The sequence below is a fragment of the Ascaphus truei genome, chromosome 3, assembly GCF_040206685.1.
Source record: "Ascaphus truei isolate aAscTru1 chromosome 3, aAscTru1.hap1, whole genome shotgun sequence".
NCBI classification, from domain to species: domain Eukaryota; kingdom Metazoa; phylum Chordata; class Amphibia; order Anura; family Ascaphidae; genus Ascaphus; species Ascaphus truei.
Genome location: NC_134485.1, coordinates 23,878,047 through 23,904,011, shown reverse-complemented (window position 1 = coordinate 23,904,011; position 25,965 = coordinate 23,878,047). Strand labels below are relative to the sequence as shown.

General features: G+C 44.9%; 1 protein-coding gene across 1 annotated transcript; it reads left to right on the top strand.

Annotated features, from left to right (window-relative positions):
• Window positions 1-9,444: 9,444 nt before the first annotated feature.
• On the top strand, window positions 9,445-19,135 carry RIPPLY3 (ripply transcriptional repressor 3). Its single transcript, XM_075593776.1, has 4 exons — window positions 9,445-9,671; window positions 14,328-14,397; window positions 16,830-16,900; window positions 17,864-19,135. Exons 1-4 carry the CDS (start codon window positions 9,499-9,501, stop codon window positions 18,123-18,125), a joined length of 576 nt encoding a protein of 191 aa, XP_075449891.1. The 5' UTR covers window positions 9,445-9,498; the 3' UTR covers window positions 18,126-19,135.
• Window positions 19,136-25,965: the final 6,830 nt, after the last annotated feature.

The following is a 25,965-nucleotide window of genomic DNA, read 5'->3' as shown; positions in this document are numbered from 1 at the left end:
GATGGTGGAAGCTGTCCTGCCCCCTAGCAACAGCCCTCCCTGCTCAGGGAAATCCCGCGGCCCCCCTAGCTGGTCAGGTCACTATATCCAGAGAGGTAATGCCAGCATACACATACAGGCCCAATATTACCTCTCATTTTTTTACTGGACAGAGTGTCCGAAAACAGGACAGTTCGGTTCAATACTGGACACCTACCTGTAGCCCAGTAAAACATTACAGGGTGTTAGTATTTAATAGGAATTTTCCTATTATCTTTCCTTTGTGAAAGTATATACAGCTCAACCCCCTTATAACGCTGTGCTTGGGGTCCAAAGAATCACATCGCGTTATAAGCGGATCGCGTAAGAAATAATGTACAATTGTATGCGTTGCACAATAAAGTGTTTAGGATACCAATAATCGTGTTGTAAAGTATTCATAAATACGAAAATTGGGAGCCACGCTGGCATCGCGCTATAAGCGGATTCGCGTTGTAACGGATCGCGTTATAACGGGGTTGAGCTGTAGGTATATCTTCTGCAGATCAGAAGTGTTTGCCCGACCTTGCCTGTCTTCTCACTTACCCCATGTAAGTGATTTATTTATTTTTTTACCCTTTTTTTTCACCATTGATAAGTGATTGCGTTTGTGCCCTAGTTTATTATTCTCTCATATCACTCATTTGTTTTATCTTGAAAAATACGCTTTAAGCTTATCAATAAGGTATAAGAGAAAATGAAAATAAATCAGGCTGTGGGGATATGTAGGACAATGGTATAGTGCAAATGTGCATACAGTATGTGTCAATTTGTGACAATCACATGTATGAAGCGTGTTAATCGTGCTTCTCCCGTGTTGCCGAACTCTTAGGATCACAGTTTAAAGGAACAATTCATGCCATTTTACGTTTTGTTTCATTTTTTTTTTAACACAGGATTGAAGCTGGGGTTCTTCGGATCTGAACCCTGTTAATTTCAGCTCCAGGGACCCCGTGCTTCTGGAGATATTTACCTCTGTATGGGGTGCCAGTAGCCGCTCTGGTTGAGCTAGCTGGGGCTGAAAGCTCCCGCGTTAGGCTGAGTCTATGCTCCCTGTTTGCTCGCTGAGGCGCGCTGAGGCTCAGGGAAAGCGGGTGCTTCCCCTGGCCTTGTGGTTGCTTACCGCACGTGCCGTCAGCGGGCCGTCAGGGGGAGGGCCGGGGGCGGCGCTTCACTGGCCGGGGGCGGGCCAGTGACGTCACGGAGCTGGTTCGCCCTCATTGGGCGAACCGCTCACGTGACCGGCCTGTCGCGCCGGCAAACGGGGGAATTTTAAATTCCCCTAAGACCTGCGCTTCCGGAAGCGCAGGTGAGCCCCTACTAAAGCCGCTCTAATTGCGGCTGTAGGGGCTCAGTGCTGAGTGGGAGCGCGCCTCAGCACGCTTCCGCCAGCAAGCGGTAAACATGGCCGAGGCCTTACATGGGCGAATAGGAAGCCGCACCGGATGATATCACTTCTGATTAACGCCAGGTGCTGGCCGTCACATCCAATCGCCCCGCGCCTGTCTCTATCTGGAGAGAGACAGATGGGCCATCAAGGGGTAAGGGGGGGAGGAGAGCAGGCCCCTAAAGAGCATGGGCGCCTGGGCTGCAGCTACGTCCCTGGTTAGCGGCCTAGCATATCGTTCACATATCGTTCACATCGTTCACATAGGCCTAGCATATCGTTCACATATCGTTAGCCCCCACCCGAGCATGTGTACACTCAGTCTAGGGGAAATAATTAGGGGTTACACTTCTAAGCCTGTCTGGTCATTATTGTTATTTTCCTTTCAACCTTTGGTTAATGATGGCAGCATAATTAGTTCAAACAAACCAGCAAAAGGATGGGGAAAAAAGTCTGAATTAACCATGTACAGTATCTGTATAAACTGCAGTTAAGAAACAGTTTTATCAAAAAAATAACATACGGGTAAGATCATAAAAATACTGAATTCCATTGGGGTTACCATGGAGACCGTTAAAGTTTAACAAAACCAAAAGGTCAAGACAGCTGTCCGTCAGTGAGTTTGCTGGCCATGCACGTTTAGAACCCAGGCCTTGCTGTAAAAGCTGTGTAACACAGCAGGGATAAGCTTGGAGAGATCCGTTAAAGTGGACAAGAAACAGTGACACACTGAGTGCTCATTTGCCTGGTCATTACCCAGAATCCCTGGCTGCAGTCGAAGCACTGAATGCTGTGTGAGCATGGAAGTAAGGCTGAGTCCCCAATGTAGGCTGCGGTGCGTGCAACACACCACAGCACAACCCTCGATGGGGCAGGCCCCAGTGGCCGTGCGTGTGTGGGCGCGCAAAGCGCGATGACGCGTACGCTGGCAGGGAAGACAAAAATGTTGTCTTCCTGTGCCTCAACGCGATCACGTGTCGGCACACAGCCAATGGAAAGGCAGATATGCCCTGTCATGGCCGCGCCCCTCCATCTTGCCCCCCCCCCCCCCCGCATCCCATCGCTCCCTTACAGACAGCACAACGCGGCTTTCAACTGTGCACACGCCGCCAGGCGCGCATACTGCAGGTAAGACTGCGGCCGTAGCCTAATGCAGGTTTAGGGGATCTACCTGAGACATGTCAGGGTGCTTATAGCTAGTATTCTTTATCAGTGCTGTTTTGCGATGGAGGGTTTTTGTCTCTTTTTTTTACCCACCATAACTGAGGAGTAAATAAAATTAAAATACTGAAAGTTGTGTTAAGCCATTTAAACAGCAGTTCACACTGCTTGCTATCTTTCTTTTTTTACATACCTATACCTGAGCTGATCTGTGACACCACCAACCTCTGTGGACCCCCTGGTTCTTTAATGCCAAGCAGTTGTGGTGGACACAAAAAGGCCGTGAGGTCTGGCGGCCAATAGAAAGTCAGGAGCTGCCGCTGGAATGTTCTATTCCGGAACCGGCAGCCATGTTTGTATTTTAAAAAAAAAGGGGGACAAAAAAAAAAAAATTCTAGTGAATGGGGGAAGGGAAGGAGGTCAGAGGGAACACCTGGTCCAGGTATGCTAAACAAGTATATATTTGGGGGGGGAGGAGGGGAGAGATTCTACTTTAAACGTGCCACTGGTTATTTTGTCCAAGGATATATAATTCTTTACAATATGATAACATGGCCCCTAAAAGTTGCCCAAAATATTTACCGTGGTTGTAAATAACCATGGACAATTCACGTCTGTGATTTGTATTCCTACTGCTTTTCTTTTAACTCAATGTGCAATTCTGCCATAATGTTTCATATCTTCCTGGCTTTTCTGGTGGCTGAAGGCAGCAGTGACTGATGGATTAACCAGCAATATCACTGCGGGGAGGTTGGGTGAGGATTGAGTTCATTATCTAGACCACATTCTCCATGAAAAGATAAGGAGTCGGATAAGTAGGATTTTAGGGCCTTAGGTCTTGGCCACAGCGTGTGAAAAGGTGAGTCTCTCTGTTGATAAACAGACTGATGCAGTGCTAGTGAGATGCTGGCCTGTCAATGTCTGAGTGAAGAGGCAGCATCAGTCTTAACTTGGTCAAAAGACAAAATAGGACCGTGCAGAAGTAAAAAGTGCAGTCCCATCTTCCTATGTGGTGTAAAGAAAACAGAAATGTTCCCTTTGTTACACTGATCACATACTGTACGTCATTGGGGAAATCTCCAAAAGATTTCTCAGTCAATTATTTTCTTCAATTATTTAGATACTCTTTGTGATTTTGTATCTTCTAAGGGTTTTCACCCACTGAGCCGCCAGAGCCGATATAGACCTTCTGCAGTACTAGAGACTCACTATAATGAATAGTCAATATCACCGGAGCCTGGGAGTCTCCATGTTCGAGAACACACACCAGTTCCATGTGTGCAATGTTACATTGTTAATAATAATACCGAATAATTTCTTGCAATAACCTACTCAACTGTTAAAATATGTCAATATTGCCTCAATGTTTCTATAAATAGATAGCTAGCATGCAGTGTTGTGATACAGATATTGGACTGCAGTCTATGGTAATATACTATGAAAATAGAAAACAGTAGACATAAAGAATATTAAAGTAACATAATCCCATGCTAACAAGATTTTTCTTTCTTTTTTCTTATCCTCCCTCTATCGTGCAGCAAACAACAATATTTCTACATTTCTAAAACAAAAAAAACAACAACTAAGAAATTTGATTTAAATGTATACAATACATTGTAAAATAATAAGTTTATTATATTTGACACAGACATTAAATCCTGTGCTAGATTGCCACTAAATCTGTGGTTTCCAAATTTTTTTTGGTTAAAGAATCCAATAATTATATTGTGAAATTCTGCAGAACCCCAACCCTCTCTAATAGCGCGTCTGAGATCAGATGCATTGTAAGGAACCCCAACCCTCTCTAATAGCGCGTCTGAGATCAGATGCATTGTAAGGAACCCCAACCCTCTCTAATAGCGCGTCTGAGATCAGATGTATTGTAAGGAACCCCAACCCTCTCTAATAGCGCGTCTGAGATCAGATGTATTGTAAGGAACCCCAACCCTCTCTAATAGCGCGTCTGAGATCAGACGTATTGTAAGGAACCCCAACCCTCTCTAATAGCGTGTCTGATATCAGATGTATTGTAAGGAACCCCAACCCTCTCTAATAGCACGTCTGGGATCAGATGCATTGTAAGGAACCCCAACCCTCTCTAATAGCGCGACTGAGATCAGATGTATTGTAAATTCTTCTGTATTTGGTACAAATTTGAAATGGTCTGAAAATTACATGGAAACCTGGTTGAAAAACACTGTACTAAAGCAGGGATGTGCAAACTGGGGGATGCGCCCTGGGGGGGGGGGGCGGGGGCGGCGCTTACAGATGCCCCGTGCTCTTCCCCACAACATTTAAATTAAATGCCAGGGGAGAGCGCAAGGCCTCTGTAAGTCCCTTACCTTGTCTCCGGCGGCTCCTAGCGACGCGTCGTCAAATGACACCGCAGGGTCACATGGCATCATGATGTCCGAAAACGCCGGAGAAAGGGGGGAGGGCGGGAGGGCGGGAGGACAGGCAGGGGGGTGCAGACAAAAAAGTTTACGCACCCCTTTACTAAAGGATACTGAACTAGCAAGTTTGGTTCATGCAGTTATGACAGTCAGCCCTAAAATCTCGTTTAAATTGCTAATTTTAACAGCTTTTTTACATTTTGTTCTGAAACTCCCAAACGTCACAATACCAAATAAACCATCCAAGCAATGGTGCTGCTGGTGTTACCTGCTTTCCTGCCACAGGCGCCTGCAGCTCACTGCTTTGCAATTATTATGATTTACGACTATGCGATATGCAGCAAGTCCTTCAAATGTGGGGTCCTATGAAAAATCCTGACTTTTCTTTTTTATGCTATTATTTTTGTAGAATAGATAATGGCCTCGTGATTTTGCAATGAACGGTAAACAAAAAAAGTTCAAAAAAAACTTGCGCAGGCAAAAACGACAGTGTGAAGAGTTCAATGTTTGTCACCGGGGGTAAAGTGCTGCATTACAAACAAAAACAACCTATAAATCAGGGACGGCCAACTTCTGTCCTCAAGGGCCACCAATAGGTCAGGTTTTCAGGATATCCCTGCTTCAGCACAGGTGGCTCAGTCAAAGACCTGTGCTGAAGCAGGGATATCCCAAAAACCTGACCTGTTGGTGGCCCTTGAGGACTGGCGATGCCCACCCCGGCTACAAACGATGGGAGAATATTTGCTAACAAACAGGGTAAACGGCTGCCGTTTCTCCAAAACCCAGTTTGGTGTTGCAGATAACTTTGTATTGCGGATAACAGGATACCCCACCTCCCACAACACAAGCAAAGGAAATGATCATTACCCCTGAAAGTCTTCATTGGTGTTTATGTCAAAACATCCCATCCAGCCTGGTTGCTTTGCAGGTTTGCTGGTGTTCCATGGGTGGGCAGGAAACCCCTTCAGGTTAATAATATATGTAGTCATTATGAGGTCAGTTAACCCCTGCAGTGCTGGTTGGATTAAAGACTGCAGTGTGCTGCTGTCATTTGCAGCCGAGAACTGCTTTGTGATGTCAGTGCAACAACTTGGCAATGATGAGGACCATTGGTATTATTGGCCCACAAACCCTGCAGGGCCACGATTGTACAATACTTTGGAATCTGTTGCTGCCCCTGAAAAGGTTCTAAGTGTAAGAACATGCATACTGTAATGGTGCTGGCTTACAATGGAGAAACCAGCCGGGAGAGGTTCTGGCATCATAACCGACCCGATCTTAAACCCAGTCCTGGTTCTGCCACAATTTAGCTTTGTTCTTTGGCCATGGTGATATCCCTTCTGAAAAGATAACATGGCGGTTGCCAACATCATTGCCAGTGAGCCTATTATTCGGTAAACCCTTTTTGTTTTCAAAGGATACTCTGCCACATTGGTTCTTGCGCTGGTTAATTCTGTGAAGGAAAATGCACACGCGCTCATACATGCTCATACACGCTCATACACGCTCATACATTGCTAAGGAATTTATCCCCTTCCCCCCCAGTAAAGGAATGGGCTATTTACTCATTGGACATTATACATTTGAAATATTTTTGGGCTACACACATGCTAAGGGCCAATAGTGTGAGACTCCCTGTTCATATCATATTGTATTATAATATCATTAATTCAGTAGTTCAATCTATCAGTATATATGACACGACTCCATTTTAACCGATGATATTATGGCTTCCTATGGCCCTGCGTGAGCCGCAAGGTTAGATGCTCAGTTGGATTTCCCTGCAGCGAGCGTTACCACGGCGAAATATTTCCCAAACGCACGATCCTCGGAGCTGGAAATTGCACAGGATTTCTGCTTTAACTCTTTGGGTGCCCCCAGACGCAGTCACTACGTCATGGGGTCTGGCACTCCAGGGGTTACATCATACATAAAAGGAGTGCCTTTTTCCGTCTTGAGGCCTCGATTATACCAGGCTGGGCAGCCGCGCGATCCGGTGATGTCATCCTCACGATGCCGCCGAGCGGCATGCGAACTGCAGGCAGGAGACAAGCAGAGGAGACGGGGAGGCGTGGCGGAGGCGTGGCCGCGAGCGGTTCGCCCTCATTGGCTGAACCGCTCACGTGACGCGGCCGTCAACAAATTCTCAAGTTTGCTCTCCAGTCGGCCGCCCTGCGGCTCCAGGCGGCGCGTGCGTCGCGTGAGGTATGTTTGCTTTAATTGGATTGCTGCAATTTGTTTTTGAGCCGTGCGGCGTCGCGACACGCCGGGCGATTTTAGTATAATCACGGCCCTAGATCGCGTCTTGCGTTCCCATGGACGTGACCTGAAGAGAAGGTAAATGGAAGAGGCCTCCTCCTCTTCTGTTTTCCAGGTTAAGGGCCGCGGCAGTCACATGACCGCGATTTCCCGGAGGGGCTGTTACACTCTGGTGCTGCAGCTCCTCCAGCATTCACAGGGTTAAACTATTGCCTTGATAATGGGAGAAGGAGCGGATCAGGGAGTAAAGACACACACTGGCACTGAGTTTGGAGCAGGAGAACCTGGTTCAATCCCCAGTGTCGGCTCCTTGTGACCTTGGGCAAGTCACTTTATCTCCCTGTGCCTCAGGCACCAAAAAATAGATTGTAAGCTCCACGGGGCAGGGACCTGTGCCTGCAAAATGTCTCTGTAAAACTAGCAGCGCTATACAAGAACATATTATTCTTATAATGCACCATGGAATTTTATATTAATTTGTTCTTGTCACTATTTTGCACTGTGACTACAACTTGTCTATTTTCAATGGCCCTTTCTCTTGTCCGTGCTGTTTCTCTCTCCTCAGCAGCTACTGTTCCCCACAGTAAACATTCAGTGACACATCAGTGCTGGCTGCTGCCTACGCACCCTGCTTCTCCCTCACTGATATGTGCGGCTCTGCTAATAAGTAGAAGGGAATACCGAAAAGCAAACGGGTATCCCTCGCTCAGCCTATCATCAAGCCAAGGCCAAGATCACAAATATATACTGTGTACTGTATATCCACCAAGTAAGGTCCGGTGGGTGCACGAAGGGGGAATAGTTTGAATAAAGAGAAAGGGACACCCCAAAGAGGGGGGTAAAAAAGGTAATTATAAACTAGCCACCGGGGTTTACAGCCTTAGATTATCTCACTGTATGCAAACCCAAGCATATCTTATAACAAATATCTCTGTACGAAGGTGAAATATATTTGTTTTTACCTTGATCTCGCTAGGTTGTGTTCTGACACTATTTTCTACTATATCTACTTTAATATATATATTAAAGATTATGTTTTAAACACTTAATTTACTTTACAGCGTCCTTTAGTTCTCACCACCAAGGTACACGTGTATATCGCATATATAAATACAGGTACTATCCAGTCATAATTTATTTTAAATGTTTTACCAGGAAGTAATACATTGAGTTACCGCTCGTTCTCAAGTATGTCCTGGGCACAGAGTTATAACAATACAGTACATGGCTACATGAAGTGAACAGGGTTATACAGTAAATTCACAGACATTCACATGGACAGTTAGAGTTGGAAAATTGGGTACAGGGGGTAAAAGGGCTGGTGAGTTTCAGATTGAAACTAGAGCAGCTTTAACATTAGCAAACGGCTGCGCCAAAGGCTGTCCGCCTTTGGGGCGACGCAGATGTATACTGAAAGGTGGTTGTGCATGCAGCACAGGCCTTTTTTACCCCCCCCCCCACCCGTTGGGGTTCGTTTCTCTTTAATAAGTTGAAGTATAACAGAAAAGTGAATATTTTCCGAACGAGCATTTTCTAAAACTGTAAACCTAAAATAAATGAATAAGTAGAATCCTCTTACTGGGTAAAGGCACCGTTCATAATACTCTGTTGGAAATAAATGCCTTTTAATGACGCCTAATAAAGGCCTTTTAATAAACATTTTAATGATCCTCAGAATTCTGAACAGACATATGTTTTGTTACGCTGGGAAAGAATATCTGCCGTTTCCTTTCACCAGAGATATATCGGATTGTTACCTAAAAAGTGAATTGTGTATTATTATTGTTGTTTCTAAGTAGTTGCATACTGTACATCCATATTTTTTCTCACGGCTGCTTTGGGTGGGATTGTGTTAGTAATAGTAACACATTTACATGTTGTGAGTAATTTGCAGGGATAATGACAGAGTGATGACAGTGCAAACTTGCCCTCAGACAGTTCCCAGTATTAGACAGGGGTGGCCACTAACAGGTCAGGTTTTCAGGATATTCCTGCTTCAGCACAGTTGGTTCAATCAGTGGATCAGTCAAAGACAGGGATATCCTGAAGTCCTGACCTGTTGGTGGCCCTTGAGGACTGGAGTTGGCCTACAAGTCATCTTCACAGTCTCCAGCAAGTGGCTTCACAGCAGAGCACTGTATACACTGCACACCTCCCCCAGCAGGCTTCCTGGATATCAGAGGAACACTCATTAAAACAGCCTCCTCCCTCTTCTACCTGAAGCCTTGTTTACTTTAGGTGAAGGCTGAGAGGGACTGAGATAAAGGTGCTGGCTTTCCAATGGTACTGCCAGTCAGTGTAAAACAGCCTGAGAGAGAGACATTATCCTACTCTCTCACCTACCCAACTATGGCTTCTGCCCACTACAGACTCAAGGCTACACTCTCTCACATGTGTCCCTGCTCCAGAGGCATCAGCAGCATGAGCGCAGCACACCCTGGGCAGCCAGAAAGGTAAGTCCCTACCTTACTTAAACTCTCCCAGCGTAATGCCCTACAGAATGGGATCTGCTGTCCATATAGCAGCACTGCAGGTGTACAGGGGAAAGATGTGGAGTATCTTCATACACTTCTAACCTCTCACAGATCTTTTTGTGCTACGTATAATCTTCATTTCAGCTGGAGTGCTGGCTTTGGGATATACCCACAGTGCTGTGACCTCAGTCCACAGGAAAGTCCTTTCTTATGGTCAAGTTTTCTGTTGCTGCTGGACAGGGAAAAAAAGGCTTTTATAATAGACAGTAACACATGTAAGGTCAAATACATGTGATGCCTAGCTGGTGTTTGAAAGAGTGCAAGCTTCCAGGACCACTGAGGTTTTTGGGCTCATTGTTACAAAAGGAACTGAAATAGCATGGCATACTTATACAAGGCTTACATTGTAGTACAACTGGGTTTACATGTTATGTTTATTATAAGTGATGGAAATTGTTAGTGTAACATAACACACACACAAAAATGTTTACTTTTTATTATTATTACAAACAAAAGTGTGTTTCTACTCTATGGGCTAACACAATACTATCTGCTATCTCTTTTGCTCCAGTACTTGTAGAGTGTTAATGGGCTTTTGAAGGCAGGATCTATTAGAATTGGTGGGGACAAGAATAATATGTTCTACACCTATGTTCTCTGCCAAATGTATCATGTACATGTATGTATTTTATGATATTGGTATCGGTATAAGGCTTAATGCTGCAGAAGGTGCTTTTTCAGAGTTACTGGGCAGTAATTGTTGCAGCAACACCAGAACAGAACGTTATAGAAATGAGTGTAACTGCTTGGGGACAAGATGCCTGAAAGGGTAATGTGTAGCATAGCCAGTAAGATGGATTTTGATACACAAGGGTGTGGGTTTTACAGCCTGCTTATAGATATCAAGAAAAGATAAGAAGGTCCTCCCAAATAGTGTGAAAGGTGACCATAGAGTCTACAAAATCGTGCAATATATATGTTCAAAGTTCTAATGGAGAATTAAAAATAAAATGAAATATAAGTGGGAAAATTATTAAAAAGATGATCAACAATAGGGAAATGCTGCTCCAACCCCCAATGGAAAGATTGTTCTCAAATCTTTCCAAGAAAAAGGATGTAAAAGAAAGAAATGGGAAGCGCGATTCAATAAAGTGCAAATGCAAAAAATATTATCCACATCCAGGTAAATGGAATCAATAAAATCTCTAGATAGGGAGCAAAAAAAGAGACGGCCCCAGACAGAAGTTCATCAGAACGCACAAAACCTCTGTGAAATGATCCCAAAAATACTGTCTCTTAAACTACAGCTACTGTATGTCGGTACTAAGCAGCAGCGGACGCGATCTGGCTCTACACGAATGAGACTCCTGATGAAGCCAAGGCTCCCTGCGCTCATGGTGGGGGTATTGCTGTGTGCGCACGTTACGTGCCCGCGCACTTTCTGAGCTCTTACCTGGTTTCCTATTGCAGTTCCTCAAGTGCCCGCTGCCCCTAGCGGCGCTGCAGCGCGTCGACGCTGCTACATTTTGGTCAGACAAGTCAATTTGTGATTTCGGGCTGCAGTCGCGTGACGTCAGCGTCACATGAGCTGGTTCAGCCAATGCGGGCGAACCAGCTTCGTGACGCATCCGTCATCACGCGTTCACCACGCCCCCGATTGCCTCCCCAATCTCCTGCAGCCAAGTGCACTTATCGCTGGGGCTGCAGGAGTGCGCGCGTGCCCGCGCCACCAACATGAGCGCGGCCTAAAGAGCGAAACACACAGTCAGATCGCATCTGCTGCCGCTCAGTACCGACGTCACTGCGCAGCCATCAACCTCCCATAGGACCGGAGCTGTGTATGCCGTGACGTCACAGACACACGCGAGTCACGAGGAACGCTTTAGGGGGTCAGGCGGCGGTAAGACTACCGGCACTCTGAATAGGGGCTTAAACTTCCAACCAATGTGGTTTTTTTTTTAAATGTTACATTGTGAGTGCGCATTTTAATGTGATTTTAATCATCTATAAAGTTTATCTGTTGCTACAATCTGCACCATTATCTGCTGCATCTTCCTCTCGAGGTATACAGTACTCCCCTCTGATGCATATGAACTCTCTGGAAAAGAAAAAGGCCTGTTACATGCTGTACAGAACTGTTTGTATCAGTATTTTAGAGGATCATTCCACAGAGGTGTTGTGCGTTCTGATGAACTTCTGTGCTGGGTCATGTCTTTTTTTGCACCAAGTCTACCGATTTTTATTGATTCCATTTGCCTGGGTGAGCATAATATCTTTTGCATTTGCACTTTAAATGAAGTTTGCACTTTATGGATTTGCGCTCCCCATTTCTTTACACTTTCCGATCTGGACATTTACATTTTCTCCGTGATATGAAGTTAGCTGAAAAATGGTCAATAAGAATTGTATTCCTTTCTACACTTTGGGATAAAGCACAAGAGAAGTGCGGCCGTGGCTTTATCACAGAGGTGGCTGCACTATTGCCTTTGAAGTGTCAAGGGTAGGAATCAGACAGATGTTATACAGAATGTTGTTAATATTACATTTTTAATATAGACGTACATTGCGCAGGTATGACATTTATATGAAATTGAGCCATAAACAGTTAGGAAATTCTGAATAAATATAATTGCTAGTTGGTTAAAAGCAAATTGGAGATGCTCTTGTAAGGATTTCAATATTTTTAGACATTATGTTTATGAAACAAAGGGAAGTCTTCTGCTTTTCTCTAACTGGGGTAAGCTCAAAAACATAAAAACAATATGGTTAACCAGGCAGAAAATACTCATTTGCTTCTGGAACTGGTTAATATTGTCGTCTAGCTCCAGATAACCTGAATACAGTCCGGAATTTGTATTGGAAATTGGTGGTTTAAAAAAATAAATAAATCTAATATTCCTGCTGATGATAAACATCACTATAATACCCTCTGTACCTGCTGTAGTAAAGCATAGGCACACATTAAATGTGCAGTCTCAATTGGTAACATATAAGTTAACATCCAAAAGTTCACTGCCACACTGGCCTGCATTGAACTGAACGGGTTAAATTGATTTGCTATAGAAAACAGAACCCTCCCCCTCCTCTTCCCCAAGTACAGGAAATATGATATGGATTTAATCTGTTTGCAATAAATACAAAATATCCTTAAAAGTATGTAATAAGTAAAAGGTGAAGATGGATTTCTCTCTTAGCGATTAAGCTAGGACTTTATTTCTTTAACATTTTTTTATTCCTTGTATCCACGATAAAAAGACAAATGGTAAGATATGTGTGTCAGCATGAGATAAATAGATCTCTGGTGAGGGGCTGGTTCCTAACTGTAGGAATGACTGTGGTGCTCCTGAAATCACAGTGATCAGTGCAGGGTTAAAGACTGCATACAGGCGGCATGTGGAGACAGAGAGACAGTGAGAGAGACAGACAGACAGACAGAGAGAGAGACAGAGAGAGAGACAGACAGAGAGAGAGACGAGCAGACAGAGAGAGAGACGGACAGACAGAGAGAAAGAGATGGACAGACAGTGAGAGAGACAGACAGACAGAGAGAGAGACGAGCAGACAGAGAGAGAGAGAGACGGACGGACAGAGAGAGAGACGGACGGACAGAGAGAGAGACGGACGGACAGAGAAAGAGACGGACGGACAGAGAAAGAGACGGACGGACAGAGAAAGAGACGGACGGACAGAGAAAGAGACGGACGGACAGAGAAAGAGACGGACGGACAGAGAAAGAGACGGACGGACAGAGAAAGAGACGGACGGACAGAGAAAGAGACGGACGGACAGAGAAAGAGACGGACGGACAGAGAAAGAGAAGGAGACAGACAAAGAGACAGACAGAGAAAGACAGACAAAGAGACAGACAGACAAAGAGACAGACAGACAGAGAGAGAGAGAGAGACACAGAGAGAGAGACAGACAGACAGACAGACAAAGAGACAGAGAGACAGACAGAGAGACACAGACACAGAGAGACAGACACAGACACAGACAAACAGTCAGACAGAGTGAGACAAACAAAATACCAGCACTGACAACATTTCTAGAATAAATCCCCCCACACCTGTTGGAAAAACCTAATAAAAATTTAAGTGAAAAAAATAAGAGTTTATTTATTCCATAGAGCACCAAGTTGCTCTATTTAATATATACTTCATGCACTTACACCCGCTTCTACATCCACCAGTTTACCTGACAAGACAGGTAGTCCTCAGAGGCAGTTTATTCAGGCGGGTGTGGCTATTTTTTAATTCGTTTGTATGTATATGACACCCCCCCACCCTAATTATTTCAGCGACTACGCTATACTAGAACGTTACTGAAATTCATGTAACTGCTTGGGACTAGGGGACAAGATGCCTGAAAAAGTCATGTGTAGCATAGCCAGTAAGTGGGATTTTAATACACAAGGGTGTGGGTTTTACACTCTGCGACCTCCAAGCTGCATATCCATTATCATCATGGTCATTGTGTTAAAACACTGGGTATCTTCCACACCCAAAGACTTAATGGCACTTACTCCGCCTCCCCCCCAGCAAGGTGCCTTGTTGATTTCTTTTGATGTTGGCCAATTATAGTGCAGAGTGAGAGGCAGGCGAGGGCGCTCACCGCTTACACCTTTTATCTTTCCAGCAACCCCACATTATGGAGACCCTGGGTCCCCTCAGCCGGAGACAGGGAGCTAGAAAGAGAGCAACGGCTGGTAAGTTCTAATTAGGCCGCCATCTTCAGGGGTGGGCAGGGATCTGAGGGTGACATGGGGGCGAGCTGCCAGGCCCAGGGCTCAATAGGCCTCTGTTTTTAAATAATGGCAGAAAGGAGTTCTTTTTTTTTTTAGGAAATAATGCAAAAAGAATACACTGTCATTTTAGTTTAGGCTGTTTATGTTGTTTCTCCTGTTCTCCGTGTCTTGGTTTTCCCGGTTTCCGGTGCGGCCGCATTGCGGCTACAGCTCTACCCCGTCCCAAGGACAGTAAGCAGCCCAGGAGGATTAACTATGCGGGGCGTCATGCTTCTGAATGGGACACTCGGGGGAGAACACCGCTACTCACCTTCTCACCGCTGCTCACCTTCTCGCCGCTGCTCACCTTCTCACCGCTGCTCACCTTCTCACCGCTGCTCACCTTCTCACCGCTACTCAGATTATCACCTTCTCACCGCTACTCAGATTCTCACCTTCTCACCGCTACTCACCTTCTCACCGCTACTCAGATTATCACCTTCTCACCGCTACTCAGATTCTCACCTTCTCACCGCTGCTCACCTTCTCACCGCTGCTCACCTTCTCACCGCTGCTCACCTTCTCACCGCTACTCACCTTCTCACCGCTACTCAGATTCTCACCTTCTCACCGCTACTCAGATTCTCACCTTCTCACCGCTACTCACTTTCTCACCACTACTCACTTTCTCACCACTACTCACTTTCTCACCGCTACTCACTTTCTCACCGCTCCTCACCTTCTCACTTTCTCACTGCTACTCACTTTCTCACCGCTCCTCACCTTCTCACCTTCTCACCGCTCCTCAGCTTCTCACCGCTACTCAGATTCTCACCTTCTCACCGCTACTCAACATTATTCACCTTCTCACCACTACTCAGCTTCTCACTGCTTCTCACCTTCTCACCACTATTCATCTTCTCACCACTATTCATCTTCTCACCACTATTCATCTTCTCACCACTATTCACCTCACTGCTACTCACCTTCTACTGCTACTCACTGTAACAGGGGACTTACCCCGTTCAGAAAACTTGCCTCTAATCCAGCAGTGTGCTGCTTAATTGACCAGCACCTGGCTGATTAGAGGTGTTCTAGGAGACAGAGCAGAGATTCCTGAGTCGCACAATTGGGGAGACTGACCAGAGGAACTGCTGTCTTGAGCTGCAGAAGGACTGGACTGTATGCTGATAGCAAGACAAGGGGACCAGACCTCAAAACCTGGACAGACATTGCTGTAGCACACAAAGGTGCTTACCCAGGAGAGCAGAGAGGACTTCCCCTACAGCTTCAGGAGAACAGATAAGACGTTCTTTTGGAACTGTAATATATCTGTATATATGTTTATATTTTGGGGCTGGTAAATAGCTTAGCTAACCAACCCAGTCAGAGAGGGCTGAGGTACATGTGTAGATAGTCTCCAAAGCAGAGATAGGTTTTTTGTTTTGCTTATTTTCATATATTTTTGCTGTGTTTAAAGCGACAGGCACAATAAAGCCTTGTTTTAATTTCACCTTAAAACAGTCTCCATTGTGTACCTCTGCACATGTCCTCCTACACTCACCTTCTCACCGCTACTCACCTTCTCACCGCTGCTCACCTTCTCACCGCTGCTCACCTTCTCACCGCTGCTCACCTTCTCACCGCTGCTCACCTTATCACCGCTGCTCACCTTATCACCGCTGCTCACCTTATCACCGCTGCTCACCTTCTCACCGCTGCTCACCTTCTCACCGCTGCTCACCTTCTCACCGCTGCTCACCTTCTCACCGCTACTCACCTTCTCACCGCTACTCACCTTCTCACCGCTGCTCACCTTCTCACCGCTGCTCACCTTCTCACCGCTACTCACCTTCTCACCGCTTCTCACCTCTGCCGTCTGTTGCCGTGCTGAAGGTTCGATGGCCCATTCAAGCGTAGGCTTAAAATTGCGGGGTTCCCATTCAAAAGGATGGACCCACACCGGCGTTAATGCTTCCGGGCTGCAAAACGTGCTGTTCTTGGGGCCACAGTAAGTCATGCTACATCTGTATGTCTGAAACCTTTACCACTTACTTGTACCCCAACGTTCCACAGATAGAAAACTGGACAATTGGTACATGTCTCTTACCCCCAGTCACTATCGTGGTGACCGTGTGAAATGTTTCCTTCATTCTGCCTGCTAATATCTTATTTTAAGCCTACAGGTGTGTCTGACATCACTACCGGTGACATCATACACTGGCCCTGTGCGGCCAGGTTTATAGAACAGGTGCTAGTGCCTGGAAGGTGCTCCTGTTTTACATGCTGCTGAAGACATGTAGGGCTGTACTCTATATGCTGAGAAGCCGCTTCTCTGTGATGGAGAAGCTGTGTGGTAAATGGTCTGTGAGTGGCGGAAGTATTGATGGATTTTGCATACTTTTTCTTCACAGTCACGGGAGACAGATGGTGAGCACAGCAATACTGGATCAAAAGGAGCCCTGGGATTTCAGCATCCTGTAAGGTAAGTGCAGTGACTTCCAACAGTCCTATTTCCTTCTTATAACGCACTAACAATATATGCTGCCCGAATAAGAAAGAACAAACATATAGACTTTTGTAGGCACAGTTAGTCGTTGCCACGTGGAGCTTACATTCTTATTCTTGGTGTCTGAGGCGCTGGGTCAGAAATCCCAAGATTTATAAAAACGGTGCAAAAGGCTTAACCCAGGCGTCCTCAACTCCAGTCCTCAAGCCCTGCCCCACCCCCTCAATAAGTCCCTGCTTCAGCACAGGTGGCTCAATCGGTCCCTGCTTCAGCACAGGTGGCTCAAGCAGAGGCTCAGTCTTTGAGTATTGCTCGCTCCTGTCTAACCACTTTTCATTCTTGTTTCCTTGGCGTGTATGTTAGTAAGTAGATCCATTTGTACAGTACCTGGCTAAACAGGTCAATGTGGCTAGAGCCTATTGGTGATTGGTCTTTATTTCTTACAACATTACCCATTCAACTTGTGCATTTTGAATTATCTTGATCCTAATGTCTTGTGTAGTGACCTGTTGCGCAGAGACGCGCAGAACAAAATAACTGTTCCCAAAGTATGATCTACACATGTTACACTTTAAATTAACAATTGCATTGGCAATCCCATTCAGCATAATGACAGCGTTAATAAATTGCTAATTTAATATTATTTTGTCCGACACATACTCTTTCAACAATAATATACTAAAATCATAATTTGTTTAGCGACGGGGAGCGCTTGAGGTTACCCTGAGTCACCCTTAGGTAACATGGCATCCTGGTCGAGAAACCCTGCATTATGTAGACACCTCCTTATTAAATAGGCATTATTTTTTAGATGACAATCTGGAAGAGCTGCTAAGTGAAATGATCACCCCCCACTAAACGTAGAAGTTGAGGAAGCAGAGGGGACCTATTTGCCTAATAGAAGGATGAATTCTAAAGTGCTTCTTTTGTATTTACCAGATTGTACATGCCCAAGTCCAAAACCAATGAATACCTACAGCACATGGGAAAGAAGGTCTTGGCCAGTTTCCCAGTGCAGGCCACTATTCATTTCTACAATGACGACTCTGACTCTGAAGACGAAGACGATGACTATGAAATGGAATTGTATAACCATTATCAAAAATCCAATCGCGATGCAGTGAAGGAGTTTGGAAGCTCAGTGGAAGAGGATTCGATGTATTCATCAAGATGGTCTCTGTCCCAAGAGAAGCAGCAGTAGCAATTAAGAAAACTGTATCACTGCTCATCGTGATCTACGTGCAGAGATTGCTATGGTACCAGGCCTAGGTGGACATCTTTTGAAGCCCATGCTACGAGAATAACCTAGGACATGGTCATTATGATGGATATATTTAGCACTTTCTGGTAACAAGTCAATGTTTGGTAAACAAAATGCTATTACTGGTGGAGCATTTCCAATGGATAAGGTGTTCCAGCAAATCCTGTCCACTGAGGATCAAATATTTTAATGATGACATGCAGCGTCACGTTGACTAGTTTAGCCGTGTACAAATGGATCTACTTACTAACATCTCCCAGCTGCAGATCTAGGGCAAATCCAGTGCAAAGAGAAAGCAATGTATATATCATGTAATACCAATCACATTGAAAGCAATGGGAGTGTTTCTTTTGATACATCTGGTCTAATTCATTAGTGGCGGTTTTGCCCCAGTTTCTAAGCTGGGTTACATTGGTAAATAGACCCATAGTGTTGTCACTTTTTGGGAGTGATAAAGGACAAATGAAAGGCCGGCCAATCAGTATTAATGCAGCTATGTTGAGGTCAGGGGAAGCTACAGTGCATCTCATTTATTGGTTGATCAACAATTGAACAATTACAGCAAGTTGACATTTAGCATTCACCACACAAAGCCGATCAGTACAGTATCTTCACTCAGACATCGTCCCTTCACTATTTTAAAGGAAAGCCCACACAATCCATTGTATCTGCTTTCCTGCTACAGAAAGTTGTGTGTTTTCACTGTGCAGTGATGCAGGGCTCTGAACAAACCTGAGAGACGTCCAGTGTTGGCATCTGAGAATAATCCCACCTTCATTTTATTTATACAGAAACAACTATTGGTGTTCTTTGTTTCTTTTACTATGTACATTTTAAACTTGCACACCTGCATCATTTTTTTTTTTGTAAATATTTTGTACGTATGTTAAATATTTTGACAAATGTATATTTGTTGTACTGCAGTAAGGTTGTTTCATAGTTATTTGTACTACATTGTGTTAATTAAAACTTTCTTTAAAAAAAACCATGAAATAGATTATAAATGACTATGCATAAGTACTTTTCACAGTCAAAACATTCTTCTACATGACATAAAAATTTTTTAAAGTATATTATTTAACATCAATATTTTTCTAGAATAGAAAAGGACTCAAATTGAAATGTAATTAATTCCAGATAAGTTGGGAGGACCTGCTATTTGAGATGCCTGTTCCTCTCCCATACACCCTACTGCAGGGGTGCGCAAACTTTCTGCACTGCGCCCCCCTGCCTGCTCTCCCCCAGTGTCGCACCCTCCCTTAACTTTAAACCGGTGTCAAATTATGCTGCGGGGTCACGTGAGGTCACGTTACCATGGCAACGCGTCACCCCGAAGACGCAAATCCAGGTAAGTGAGTTACAGAGGCTTTCGCGCTGAAGAGTGCGGGGCCTCTGTAACTGCCGCACCACCCCTCCCCCCACCAAAAAATCCTGTGGCCCCCCAGTTTGCGCACCCTTGCCAGCTGTACATTCTCAATGCTCTTCTGTTTCTCTCCCTCCCCTATGTTTTCTGTAATTTCACCCATACAGCTTATCCAGGTATTCTCAGAGCAGGGGGGGAGAACATGAAGTAAATGTGAGCGGAATCCAGGAGTAGATGCCCCCACACATTGCAGTTTGGGAGATAAGGGTTACATGGCAAAGGAAAAGGATCCAGAGCCCAGCGGATTTTGTAATCACGGCATGCCGAGTCACTTGATAAAGACCACGTTTGTTGGTCGAAACGTTGTGTGGCTAAATACATTTCTACTTTGATTACAAAATCTGCCTCGCTCTGGGTCCTTTTCCTTGACTAAATCTGGATTACTCTGACAGGTACTCCTTGAACCAGCAGCACCTGTATGTACTTAGTTACATTTCTTGTGTGTAGCATATTAACATTGTATACATGGCAAAGGGCCAGGTGCGCTAAGCTCCGTCAGATCAAAGCAAGTAATTTCACGTTATGTAACTAGCGGGCGGACCTTATTTTCCCTGAGTTTAACGGGTATCCAATAAGCGAGTTATATGCAAAAGCTACATCCATCACCAAAAGCAGTATCGTAACCACCAATGCAGTAGTGGGTATGTTAACCAATAGCACACGCATGCGCATTAAAAAACAGAAGTGTATTCCACTTCATGTACATGCGTTCCAACTGTGTAACACGTGTGTTACCTTAAATGTAATGCCCACGCGCACATTAACATTCAAATAAATACATTGCACAAAGGGATGGTCATTAGCCATTGTAACCTAACGCTACAGATGCTGGCTGAGGAGGCTTCCGCTGCTGCTAAAACTGCTCGATTTAAGAAGAATGACGGTTACTGATAGGGAGTTGGGCATCCTAGTTAATGGGGCAGTGGATAACCACCCCAAATTATTAGGAGAACTGTGCAGAAAAAAATCTAGAATTTGGCACCACATTCCCACTGACATCATTGCCCAGGAGAATACAGTGCGCACAGCGACTGCGCTCAAAAAAAAGATGGTCTGCAAGTAAGCGGGAACCAGAAGCACAGGAGGTTGACCACTGCCAGAGCTAAAACTGGCCCAATGTGAGAAGACAATGATGGCCAGCTTCACATCTCCGGCTGTGGGCCTTCCATCACTGGTGGACACAAAGGATCTTCCTGAGGAGAAACCTGGTAAATTCAAACACACAACTTATATAATGCAGTGTACAGCTAGCCAATGTTTACCTGTTATATTATTTCAAACCATGCACAGTGTTACATACATATGATGATAGTATTACTTACACGTCAGTCACACATACATGTGTGAAGCGCTATGTACATTAATGGCGCTATATAAATAAAGACATACAATACAATGTGGTGGGTATTTCTCCATATAAACTATATGCCAGATGCTTATGTTGAAGGCCTCGTAATCTTTAAGTGTAATACAGGCCACGACTTTACATTTCAAACATGTAACAATTATTTGCAAGGCATCCATCATCAAATGGATCTCCATATTACTTTTAATTAACAAATACCTATTACATAACATAATTAATCTCTTATATACTTATAATTACATTAGAGATATAATCATTTATTTATCATCTTATTAAAGGATTATACACCCACAAAAATACTTTATCCACACACAAACGATAGCATTTTCAATACATTGTTTTATTATATTACAGCATCGCCTTATAATTTTTTTTTAAAGACCATCGCACCATTGCATTATGTGAATTGCAGAGCTCCAGGGATGTGTCTTGTGAGGGCAAGGACCAAGAGGAGACGACAGTTACCCCTAGTGCTCACTGAAGTGCAGCCAGAAAAGTATCACGCTCCTGCATCTGCTTCTGCTCCAGCTGCTCGGGAAGCTGAACACTCTGGAGAGCAGTATGACGAGGCCATTCTCAGTGATCGGCAGCAGCTGATACAAATGCAACGTTCTGCATACTGTCATATTAATTCCCATTTGAGCCAGATCTCACACCATGATAGCCACCATTATAGAGTGATAATGCCAGTCATGCGGCAACATACAGTAGCACCAATGTCACTTTCAGTTTGGCCTTATACAGTAGGTGCTGTATATGGCCTAACCTGGGCAGAACAACGAGCAACAGAGAGTTTGCGTGCCCAATCAGTGTCTTCTCTGGCAGCATCCAGCTAATCCTTGCAAAGCTCTGTATACTACTGTCTATAGCCTATCATGGCAACTCTTGCATACATACCCTACATTTGATCTAAAACATTTTGCACTTTAAAACATTAATTATTTTACACGTACTCAGGTGCATCTCTTGATGTGTTTGTTAATGTTATATTCGTTATAATGTATATCTTTGTCTGACACAGAACTATTTTAATAGAAAGTGCCAAAAACATATAGTCAGGTTTTCAGGATACCCCAGCTTCAGCACAGGTGGCTCAATGAATCCCTGCTTCAGCACACATGGCTCAATCAGGGGCTCTGTCTTTGATTGAGGCACCTGTGCTGAAGCAGGGACTGTATGAGCTACCTGTGCTGAAGCTCGGATATCCTGAAAACCTGACCTGTTGGGGAGCATTGAGGAATGGAGTTGAGACCTCCTGTATTAGGCCTCGGGCATGGTCAGCGCTTACGCGCTGAGGCGCGCTTGCACTTACCTGTGAGCCCCTACAGCCGCAATGAGAGCAGCTTTAACAGGGGCTCGCCTACGCTTCCGCAAGAGCGCGGAAGCGTAGGTCTTAGGTAATTTTAAAAATCACGCGCTTGCCGGAGCGCAGGGCCGGTCATGTGAGCGGTTCGCCCAATGAGGGCGAACCAGCTCCGTGATGTCACTGGCCCGCCCCCGACACGCCCCCTGACGGCGCGCCGTCTAAGGCCAGGGAAAGCACCCGCTTTCCCCGAGCCTCAGCGCGCCCGCCGGAACCCTGGGCGAGGCCTTAGGGTATCAATTTGTACTTTGACATTTATCTGTCTTTATAGGGAAATCTATGAAATGTATTTATTTATTTCTAAAATGTTTTACCAGGAAGTAATGTATACATTGACAGATACATGGTTACATGAAGTGAGCAGGGTATACATTATATACAAGACATTGCATGCACAGTAAGAGATAATACATGTTACAGGCGTATGTAGCAGTTACAGACCAGATTAAAATGTGAGACAGCCTTAGTTTTGAAAGAACTTAGACTGGTGGCGGCTGTGAGAGTCTCCGGTAGGTTGTTCCATTTGTGAGGTACATGGTAAGAGGAGGAGCGTCCGGATACTTTGTTGAGCCTTGGGACCATGAACTGTCTTTTGGGTCAGATCTCAGGTGATAAGTGCTGCATGTGGTAGGGGTGAGGAGCTTGTTCAGATAGGCGGGTAGCTTGCCCAGAAAGTATTTGAAGGCGAGACAGGAAAGGTGAACTAGATAATGTTAGGATAATCATGGTCTGGATGGGCATAATGGCAGGTTTTGGTGTGACCTATTTATCGTAACGTTATTTCCCTGCACTAACATTAGCGGAGTTTAGTGCATCTGCGAGGTTAGGTTACCAGCTCATTAGCATCTGATTTACATATGAGTAATCCTACCATCCGTAGAAATGTAGCGATACATTATTTCAGAGGTCAACTCGAGGTTATCGTAACGTTAGTCTCTTTAGTGCAGGCACGCCAAACTCAGCTTGGGGGACGATTCTTAGGCTGCGTCCTCGCTAGTGCTGAGCTCGCTGAGCGGGCGGTGCTTGGTGAGGTGACTTGCATATCTATATATGCAAGTCCCCGCTCACGCGATGCGAGTGGTTCAGCCAATGAGGGTGAACCGCTCACGGCCACGTCCCCGCCACACCCCTTGGTCTACATCTCTTGCCTCCTACACTATAGGCAAAAAACCGCTGCTACAACAGCGACGAATGACATCACAACGTTGCTTCGCCGTAGCCAGGACTATAAGCGTGGCCTAATTCTGACTGCAAGACTTGGGCCGCAACCATGAGCGCGGCGGAAGGAAAAAATTAAATAGTCACTATAACCTATGGCGTACACTTTATTCTTGAGCTTTCCTTTTTCAAAATAGGTAAACATCACTGGTATACCTCTCTCCCTCTCTCTCCACAGCACCTTTCTCCCAAGCCCCTCTCTCACCCTCTCCCCAGCCACTCTCTCTCCCACCCCTCTTACTCCCTCCCATCTTGTCCCCTCTCCCCAGCACCTCCCTTTCCCTCTCCCCACAGCAATAACGTAACGTCGCTGCGTATGATGTCACCTACGCGTTTCGTGTCGAATGACACTTCTTCAGGGGTAGATTTGACACAAAACACGTAGGTGACATCATACGCAGTGACGTCTCCATGCGCTCCTATTTTTGTGTGTGATGTGCTGAGTGTGCCCCGCTGATCACGGGAGACTAGCTGCAGGGGAGACTAGAAAGTCGAGAGAGAGCATTTGGAGGGACAGTGTGCACAATTTCCTTGTATCAACCAACAGCGGAGACAATGGTGGTGGCGAGACTTCGACCCACCTGAAATCCAGTTGTATTTATGCGCATTACCTTTTGTACATATTGTAAGAGCACATTTTGATTTTTTTTAAACATTTTTTTGCTTGATATAAAGTCGTGTAGACTGCCTGTACTATTGTTCATTATCCTTCCACTATTCTGAGATCCGCTGGACACACCGTGATCAAATCACCATATGAGGGTATTGATTCACTTCAGTCAATGACGAATCCCACGCTCCTAACAGAGAGAGATTGTGTCTCTGTTATGCTGCGTTAATATCTGAGAAATGTGAGTATACTCGCTATTCCCTACACCACAAATCACAATCGGTGAGAACATATTACACCATATTCTGTTTATTTTCTTCTATTTTTTTGTCCTGAGCTTGTCCTCCCCTTAACTCAAAACATTTCTCTACAAATAGAAGAACTTTTGGAACAGTTCTTCATCAGGGTTTCAGCTGCTCTACAATTTCATTCTCACGCACTTATTTTCACTATTCTACCACATTTGTGTGGTTAACTAGATCACTCATAAACCACTTTAGATCACATTTAACTATCTGGTAATCTTTGACATCACTTTGTGCTAGGTCAGCACTTTATCCCTCATACTATTTATACGCGAGTTGATTTTTTTTATATTCACATCACTTTGTCAATTGAACATAAATTTTGAGATTGTCATTTAGTTTATTTGCAAGTTATACTGTATATTGAAATAACACTTAATTAGGAGCGCCCATACATACTTTTTGGACTACATATTATACTGACCGAAAGGTATATTATCAAGTCAGTTTGTATGATGGTTGTTGGACTGTATGAATGAGGCAGTCAGGTTACTTGAGGACAGCACTTCTTACAAAATCCTATCACAAGATCCAACAAGGGAGTTTCAATTAATCTGTCAGAGATACATTTCAAAGGCCCAGGCGCTTGGCATCATTAACAAAATGGAATATAATTTGTTGTATACAGAATTTACAAGAACTCACATCTTTTATCACTTGCCCAAAGTGCACAGGTGTTTGTACAACCCTCCAGGCAGACCCGTCATCTCTGGGGTGGAGTCGACGACGTCCAGCGTCTCTTAATGTGTAGATTACTATTTGCAACCCTACTGTAACCAAACTCAGGTCCTAGGGACACACTGCACGTCATTGGCTCAATCTCAGAGTTTAAGTGGAAAAGCACTTATAAATGGGCATCTTGTGATGTTACACCCTTGTCTACATGCATCATGCACTCTAAGGCCTCGATCATGGTGCGGCAGACTGTGCGGCTAAGCGTGCCTTAAGGCGGCGGTGTTAGCGTCCATGTGGCATGCGGGTGCGTCCGCACGTGTGCCGGAAACTGATTTCTCAGCGCGACAGACAGGTCACGTGAGTGGTTCACCCAATGAGGGTGAACTAGCTCCGTGACGTCACTAGTAACGCCCCCCCCACGGCCCATCTAGCATATCCAGAGAAAGCACCCGCTTTCCCACAGCCTCCATGCAGGAGAAGGCACCATGTCCAAGGCCTAGGGGTGTCCAAGCAATCAAGTATTTTTTGTAACCTGGTGGTGTGCTTCCTCTTACACAGAGGCAATTTGTATTATCTAGTATGGAGTTCATTCTAAATTACAATCATTTTTTATATGAACAGATGTTTTATTTACAGATCTGTGGAACGGCGTCAGGGACCAGGTTCTCCCCCAGCTATTCCAATCTCTATATGGGATTGTGAGAGGACAATCATGCCTGGAAGAACACACGGCTGGGGGTGGGCCTGGTGTACTATGGCCGTTTCATAGATGATATTATTAAGATTTGGGGACGGTGAGGAGGAGGATCTCAAGAATATA